Genomic DNA, 8,943 nt, shown 5'->3' with positions numbered 1-8,943 from the left:
TCAATTTCTGTACCTTTAAATTTGGGATGTCCAATTCCAGTTTTCAGGTCATTACTGATTGCACTACGTTTTAAAAATTGCTTTTATTTAGAACAAGGGCCTCAAACTTATGGCCCGCAGGCCATTTATTTTTGTAATTAGGGCCTGCGCACCCTGAAATAGTTAAACATATTATGGCCGTCTTGAATCCCACTCAAAATTATAACTACAATAATGGAGCAGACACAACATTTACAGCACAAAAAAACACATATTGGGAAAAGCGCTATATAAATATAATTCACTTCACTTCACTAACTGCTGGTAGAAGTACTGCAGTTAACAAATTGAGTCACATGGTTAGAACGGGATTCTGAAGTAAATATTTCCTTTGGCCCAGCCTCACCCTAACTCTACCTTCAGCACTCCCCAGTTATATTGAGTTTGAGACCCCTGGTTTGCATGTCTATTAGCATGGAAATGATCTCTAAAAATGGTTGCAACGCCTAAATAGTAGATGCACTGTTTCTGTAATACCACTTAAAGCTGAGAGTTTACACTGACATGTTTTCTATTAGATCCCTTGTGAAATCAATTTTAATTTCAAAATAATTAGAAAAACCTCTTCAAATAATTCTGGACCAAACTGTATACTGTTCTAAAAATGAGCCATATTTACAGGAATACTGATTACTTTACTATTGGAGACCTTCTGTTCCGAATCGTGGGATCCGACCAGACCAATAGGAGCCTTTTTTTAACTGAATGGATTTATACAACAGCTGTGTCTCGGTGTACTCATGGGGGCAAGGTTTTACTCACTTGAAAGATTCCTTCAAAATGTATGCACGCTCATCTCTGAATTCCTTGTTATAAGAACAAGCACATGCCGGAGGCACATGAATTCCAGCAGGGTCCGTACCATGAACCTTAAAAAGGATTGTGTTTATGTTAGTTACTTGGAAAAAATATATATAATTTTCCGTTCTCTAATCTATAATAACTGTCAAAGTAGCAAACGCAAAACCGTATCAGATTTCAAGCCAGAAAATTGTATTGAAACATTCATATACAATATATGAATTATTTTGTTCTACAAACATATTTATAAATATATACTCTGTTTACTCTAATAATAATACATCATGCATATGCTATAGTGTTTAGTGTTAGTATTGACCAGTAATGAAAATACAAGACCTAGAAAATCGCCAAATATTGAAACCTCAAAGCAAAATCGAATCTATAATGAACTCAATTATAAACTCAATATCTGCTCTGTTGCATAATTTTAGGCCTGGGGGTTATAAATACATTTGTAATGGACTGAATAGAGTAACTACAGTCCACTCTGTGCTGCTCAATCACTATATGTCAATTTTATTCCAAATGTTCCTTAAACCCACAACGCTGGGGACTTTGGGTTAAATTCAATTAGGGCTGCAACTATCGATTATTTAACTAATCACGTAATATATAAATTACGTGAGTAATCAAATTAAACACACTTTATAGCCTTAACGTCTATTTTTGGGATAATAGCTTGTATTTTTAATACCATTGAGCCTGTCTTCTAATAAATGCAAATGATCAACATTTTAATTGAACTTTTAACATGTGTGTACTAATAAGAAATCGAATCTGTGTCTTCTGCCTCATGTGCGCTCTTGCAGTGGTCATATGAGAACTATGTCCGCTCATTCAAATTTCCAGGTACTCCATGCGGTCCTGATTTGATCAATTTCCATTAGTTATACTCATTGAACGATTATCCGCAGCAACAGAATATGAGTCAAAGTTATATTTTCTTTTTTAAATCTAATTACATTTATTTAATTGAGTAACCACTACAGTCTTAATTTAAACCAATGATTTTTAAAGGATGGAGCCAGAACTTCTCTATAACCTGAAGTAGACAAAAACAAACACACCAACGATTGGAGGAATACATATTTTAACATGTGTACAGGCAGATGTTTACAAGCATGTAAATAGCACCACATTGAAATAACATACGGTTTCTTTATGAAGAATTGTCCACACAGAAAGTGTTTATTGTGCTTGTCAGCAAAAACCCGTAGCAATGTCGTGTTAGTCCCAGGTCATTCATTCTAGCACAAACATGTCTAATTCATAACAATACAGTCGCTTCATATAAGTTAAAAAGATGACAAATGTTGGGAGTGATACACAGCCATAGGTGTGTCTTTGAAATGTTTGTGTGTGTGTGTGTGTGTTTGTGTGTGTGTGTGTGTGTTTGTGTGTGTTTGAGCGTGAGTGCGTGTGCCCTCCTCATTTGGCTGAACTACACAAACAGGACATCTGGAGGCACTGCGGTGGAGGGCTTATGGGAAATGGCTTTCACCGCTCCAATTAATTTGCATTTGTGCAGATGGAAATTGAAAGGAGGGGAAGCAAGCAGAAGACATCTCTTGAGCCAATTGAAAAAGACACACAAGCCTCTTTTTTCAAGCTACTACTGGTCTCCTTTCCGGTTTGCCGCCTGCTTTGGCTCGCAGTCTTTGATTTCGCCTTTCAGTTCAGCAAGCTGCTCTGAATGGTCGGCCAGGGTGCCGTTCACCTGAGCCAGGTAAGTGTCTGAGTGTCTCTCAAGCTCTGCCCTGATCCTCTCCAGTTGCTCCGCCAGCTGCCCCAAATTGCTACACTGACCCTCAACGTGGCTCACCCTGCTATCCACGTTCATAACCTCCCTCTGAACTTCTCTAGCTGTGCTCCGGCAGCCCTGAAGCTCCCCACTGAGCTGTCTCTTTAAGGCCAAAAGTTCCCCCTTTAGCTGGGCTAGATGCCGTTCCCCAGACCCCAGCAGAGAGGCTTGGTGGCCCACTATTTTGGTGATTCCTTGTACCTGATTGACCAGCTGGTGTTCCCGCTGTTCCCAAGTGGAATTGGCATGGCCAACCTCACTTGCAATAAAACTAATAGAATCCTTGAGGCCTTTAAGGGTGCGGTTGACGGAGTTGATGTTGACTTTCAGCAGGGTTATCTCGCCATAGACCGAGTCACCAGCCGCCTCCTGGGCGATGCGGAAGAGCAGGTTCTGCAGTGTGTTGTTGAGAAGCTCCAATTGCTTGGAATGAGAGTCCAAGCGATTAGTCATCTTTTTCTCCATCTCCTCACACTCCTCCCCCACCACGCTCCCTCTGACACCGCCTGCTGGGGGAGTAGAAGAAGAGCAGGAGGAGGTGCAGAGAAGCTCCAGGTCTATGAGGCGTTTTTCAATACCATCCAGATTTTCATCAAACCTCCTCCTCACAGACTCGATGTCAGTCTCAAGGGCCGGGACCACCTGGCCCTCTAAGAGTGCCGGTACAGTGGCGTTGCTCAGCTCTTCAACAGCCACAAAAACCCTATCCTCTAGGGTTTTCAACTTGTCATCCAGCATGCTCCTGAAGCCATCAAGACCACCATGGAATCCATCTGTTCCTCCTTCGGTAGAATTGAGACGACCCTCTATGTCCACCAAGCGGGTCTCAATCAGTGTCTCCACGTAGATATGCTGCTCATTGAGGGATGACTGCAGCTGTCTCTGTGATTCTGTCAGACCTTTCACCGACTCCTCCAGGAGATGAACACGCTGAGAGAGGCTGTTTACCTGCAATGATTCACACAAACATAATAATGTAATAATTTTGCTGGAAAAATGTATCAATATAATCATCTTTCTTAGTGTTTGGATGGTGTCTTAGCATGGTTCTATTGCCTTTTGACATTGGTAAAGAACTATCCATCATTGACATTGTTTTTTTATAGCTTTCATTGTTTTAGGGCAGGACTATTTAACTGGAAATTTCAGTTAAACAACTTGGAAGAGACTATCAACTTTGCAGCAGATTCCTAAAAACAATGTCATGTAGACGATCTTTGACTAGCGTTTTGGCCGAAGCTCTTTGAAAAACAGGGCTTTTTTTTAAATTATTTGGTAACGCTGACAAAACCAAATCAAGAAGGCTGGTTCTCAGGAATATACAAAATAAAAATGAAAGAAGAAGTCCATCCCCCCAGCCATTAGCTTTCTGGAAATGTGCCCTCCGAAAGAGTTTATTTGACTAGCCCTGTTTTAAGGTATTTGATGTTTTACTGAAAATATACTATTACATTCTATTTTTTCTTTACAAACGCAATCAAATGTGTTTGTGAGAATACCTGTCCACAGCAGCTCTCTGTGAGTGTTAGGCCTTGTATCTGAGCCTGCAAAGAGCCCAATTCAGCTCTCAATCCAGTCTCTCTTCCATCAAGGGACTGTTGCATCTGTTCTTGGCCATCTATGTTCTCCCTGTGGCATTGTCTCTGCACTGCCCCAATCTTTTCTTCACAGTGGTTCTCCAGACGAGTGAGCCGGCGCTCAAATCCATCCAAGATCTCTGCCTGAATGCCGGCCAGCCTGGCATCAAGGAGGTCATCCAGAAGCGCTGAGCCAGGGCTGGGAATGGGCCTTCCTCTTGTTCCTTCCAGTAGTCTTTTTAGCTGCCCATCATGGCCTAGAACCATTCCCTTTAAGAAATAGGTGAGGACAATATCAGATTGAGACATTTAATCATTTAGCACAACGGCATGCAACACACCTGAATCTCCTCTAATATATGTGTCTTGGCCTGTAGCTCATCCTTCACTTCTGTCACCCTCCCTGCTAGGTCCCCAAATCTATTGAAGCTTTCTTCCCCTTCCAGTACAGCAGGATGGCCATCGGGGATCAACCCGTGTCCCACCGCTGAGTCAGGACCTCGTGGAGTGTAAGGAAGAAGGGACACCAGGATCTTGTTGGTGTCTTCCCGAAGAGATGTACGCAGTCGTTCCTCCAGACCCGCCACCATCCCATTGAGAGTATCAAGACCCTGAGTGAGGCGCCGTAGGTCGTCCTCCATACGATCCAAACGTTCACCAGTCACACCGGAAATCCCAAATTTGTTCCCTGTTTAGAGCAAAGTTCTGATGCATAATCATATCACCGCATAATTACAACACACAGCTGGATATCTCACCATTGTATGGTTTCCCCACAGGCAGCTGTCCACTGGGTACTGGTCTGTGATCAGGCAGGCTGGGGTAAGGTTTTCCTGGCTCCAGCTGCGCTCCTCCAGGCCGGTGGTCAATTGGGATTCTTGGGCCGTGGGGGACACCCTTTATCTCAGGGCGATGTGGCAAAGCAGCTCCCATGTCAGGCCCATCGTAGCAGTTCTCCCCAGAGAAGCCGGGGCAACATCTCCATTCCAGCTCAGTCACTGTTTTAAAACCCACTTTGTATGTTGGTTTGTAGAACGTTCTGTACCTAAATAGAAAACATGTTCGGAGTTAGTTTTTTTTAAATCATGTTGTTTCACACCACTAATTTGGTCTTTGTTTGAAATAATTAATACCAACAAGTCAGTAGATCTGACAGAGAGATGCGAAGGGCAGGGCAGAGATAACAGGATGTATTTGTTCTCTGTGGGATTAAACACGGATTAGAGGGAGATTAGGGTTTAGTCTAAAGTGTAATGTAAATGACGAGGCATTAGGATTGAGGGATTGAACCTGGGTCATTATTGGATGTTAGTGTTATCTTTTTTAAATTCAGATGTCCTTTTTACTGTTTAGGATCATCTCATCTCACACACACACTGAATTGATTCATCTTTTGGGTGGGAGAAAATCTGCTCCTTTAATTTCCCTTGTGAGACACAGAATGTTATTACAAATGGGCCTTTGAAATTCAAATCAAAGAGTCACACAGTATGAAATCTAGCAGACATCTGTGCCAATATGAATATACTTCAAGACAGTGACTCAGCTAATCATATATTGTATTAATACACAGGCAAACATGTCTCTCATCCGTCATATTGTACAAATAAACCGAAGTGCTCGTGACATTAGTTCTTTTGAAATTGAAATTTATTACGTTTCCACTGCACTTCTCTGGATAAGTACATTTTAACACTAGAGGGCAGCATTGATGCTATAAAAACTTTTACATTAAGATAATGCCGGTGTACTTTACAGTATATTTGTGTTTAATAGTGTATGAACTTACATGACAACAGGACATTTCTGTCCCCAGATGCATTTAGTTGTGTATTCCGCCTTCACATATGTTGAAACTCCATCCTGCATGGTGCATGTGATATTTCTCTGGACCACATAAGCACAGTGGTTTCTGCAGGGAAAAGAAAGGGAAATTAGAAGTTAATATTTTGCAGCACAGAGTCATCCAAAGGCCTCTGCGTGTCTAGCTGCATGTCATGACAATATTTCTTGCTGTCATAGTCATAATGTTAAAATGAAACCTTTGTAAATTTTTCAGTATTGTCTCTTCCACCTGGACTTGATGTTGGTGTTGCTCAGTGACAGGACAAGTGGAGAGTATGATGAGGGATACACTAACCAATATATGGATACTTGAACTTTAAAAAAACACTCTGATTTCACAGTATTTAACAATATTTATTCACAGTAAATTTACTGAAACAACTGATGACAATAAAAATTAAGACACCCTTATATTTTACAGCAACTAAATGTTATTTTACTGTAAACTACTGTAAACATAGTCCTCTGTCGTATCTCCAGCCATTTTCTACTGCTTGTCCCTTTCGGGATCGCGGGGATGGGGGGTGCTGGAGCCTAACTCAGCTGCATTCGGGCGGCATTACTGTAAATTCACACTGATTTGTCCCTTAAGGCAGTGGTCCCCAACCACCGGGCCGCGGCCCAGTACCGGGCTCGATTGGTACTGGGCCACAGAATATTTTTTTGTATTTTTAATTTTTTTTTTTATTAAAAAAAATAAAAATAAAAATAAAATGTTTACATTTTTTTTAATTAAATCAATATAAAAAACACAAGATACATTTACAATTAGTGCACCAACACAAAAAACCTCCCTTTTTCATGACAAAAACCTCCCTTTTTTATGACAAAGAAAAAAAAAAAAGCGTTGACTGGTCCGCAGGTACAAAAAGGTTGGGGACCACTGCCTTAAGGAGTTCCGTGGACTATGTTGCCCACTCTTGTACAGTAGGTGGCAGTATGCTGTTCAAATGAGAGCAAAAAATGAAAACAATACAATTACAATTTAAAGTTGAGATAGGCTCCAGCGCCCCCCACGACTCCGAAGGGAATACGCGGTAGTAAATGGATGGATGGATGAAGTTACAAAATTTAGTTGTTACTTTTGGGAGCTTGTTTCCACCACACACAAAAAATAACCCAATGGTAAATCATAATTATGAGAAACAAAGTTGAAGATATGAGATAAAAAAGTCAAAATTATGAAATAAAAGTCATGCTGCAGCTTATGAGATGCATCCATCCATTTTTCCACACAGACACACACACGCGCGCAAACACACACATGCGCGCAAACACACACACGCGCACACACACACACACACACACACACCTGGACACAGACATTTCATCGCAGGGCCAACACAGATAGACAAACAAAATTCACACTCACATTCACACACCAGAGACACTTAACTGTTGCCAATCAACCTATCCCCAGGTGCATGTAAAAAGACCTAATCATGAAATACAAAGTCAAAATTATGAGAAAATTTTAGTTTTTATCTCATGATTAAGTTTCTTAATCGCATAGTTTCAAATCTTTATCCATAATGTTTCACTTTTTATCTCATAAATATGTTTTTTTATCTCATATTTAAACTTATCCCGTAACTATATATATTTATGTCATAATTTCACATTTTTAATCCTGTAACTATCTTGTAATAATCTCACATTTCAAATAATCTCATAACTATGACTTTTTATCTCATAATTCTGTCTTTTTATTTCTTAACTGTAAAACCACAAGTCTGCTGTTACGATAAATTACTGTAAAGATTTTTCACATTGGGCTTCACGGTGGTAGAGGGGTTAGTATGTCTGCCTCACAATACGAAGGTCCTGAGTAGTCAGGGTCCGGTCCCGGGCTCGGGATCTTTCTGTGTGGAGTTTGCATGTCCTCCCTGTGACTGCGTGGGTTCCCTCCGGGTACTCCGGCTTCCTCCCACTTCCAAAGACATGCACCTCGGGATAGGTTGATTGGCAACACTAAATTGGCCCTAGTGTGTGAATGTGAGTGTGAATGTTGTCTGTCTATCTGTGTTGGCTCTGCGATGAGATACCGACTTCTCCAGGGTGTAGGCCGCCTTCCGCCCAATTGTAGCTGAGATAGGCACCGCGACCCCAAAGGGAATAAGCGGTAGAAAATGGATGGATGGATGGATTTTTCACATTTGATTACTATGCAATTTACTGTGAAAGTAATGCATTTGTTCACTTGAAATTGGTTGAACATTCACAATGAAAACTCAACATTGGTTGTCATTTTGTAGATTAGTGGTCGTAAGAAACGATATCTAGCGTACTTTTCAATATGTAAGCACATTTGCTAACCGCCTTTTCATCCGCCTAAATAATGCAGTTCTAGATTGTTTGACATTTGAATTGCTTTTAGCTATAGCAATCTACTGTTGCAAATGGTACACTAATGGTAGAGGATATAAATGCTGTCTATGCAAGACCAGAAACAGACACATATTCACTTGAGTGTGTAATCACAATTTGAAGTATTTAAATTGTTTTCGTGTCATGCTAGAGTTGAACCTTCTCCTGCATCATTGCCAATAGGCCAACTGCAAAGACAGGAAATTATGATTTGCACTCTTTTGGACTCACACGTGAACCGTTGCTCTCATTCAGAGGGGACTATTTAACAACACATGCAGCCATTATTGTTGCTCCGCAGCTGTTCCAGACAAATCCAAGTGTTTGGAAGAGCAGGGAGGAAGACGGCGAGTGCCAAGTTAACGGGTTAAGAGGGTTGAACAGATCAGACAGCCTTTAAGAAACTGTGAGAATGTGTTGTCAGCTGATCACTGACTGTGCTGACAAGGTTTCTGTGTGCCCTCATGCCTCATAAACAAGGGAAAAGAGCAGCAACTTGCTGCCAAGTCA

At 41.0% G+C, this 8,943-nt stretch overlaps 1 protein-coding gene across 2 annotated transcripts in view; it reads right to left on the bottom strand.

Moving 5' to 3' along the window:
- Nucleotides 1-1,916: 1,916 nt before the first annotated feature.
- Nucleotides 1,917-8,943, bottom strand: part of LOC133554997 (EMILIN-3) — a 43,591-nt gene continuing 36,564 nt past the window's right edge. For both annotated transcript variants that reach the window (XM_061904376.1, XM_061904377.1), the window contains 5 exons: nt 6,011-6,133; nt 4,980-5,266; nt 4,563-4,909; nt 4,144-4,491; nt 1,917-3,592 (listed from right to left, as the gene is read on the bottom strand). In XM_061904376.1, the coding sequence (XP_061760360.1) occupies nt 2,456-3,592; nt 4,144-4,491; nt 4,563-4,909; nt 4,980-5,266; nt 6,011-6,133 (2,242 nt within the window). In that variant the 3' untranslated portion in view covers nt 1,917-2,455. The remainder of the gene's footprint in view (nt 3,593-4,143; nt 4,492-4,562; nt 4,910-4,979; nt 5,267-6,010; nt 6,134-8,943) is intronic.

Source organism: Nerophis ophidion, linkage group LG06 (genome assembly GCF_033978795.1).
Source record: "Nerophis ophidion isolate RoL-2023_Sa linkage group LG06, RoL_Noph_v1.0, whole genome shotgun sequence".
Taxonomy (NCBI): Eukaryota; Metazoa; Chordata; class Actinopteri; order Syngnathiformes; family Syngnathidae; genus Nerophis; species Nerophis ophidion.
This window is presented reverse-complemented; position numbering and strand designations above follow the sequence as displayed.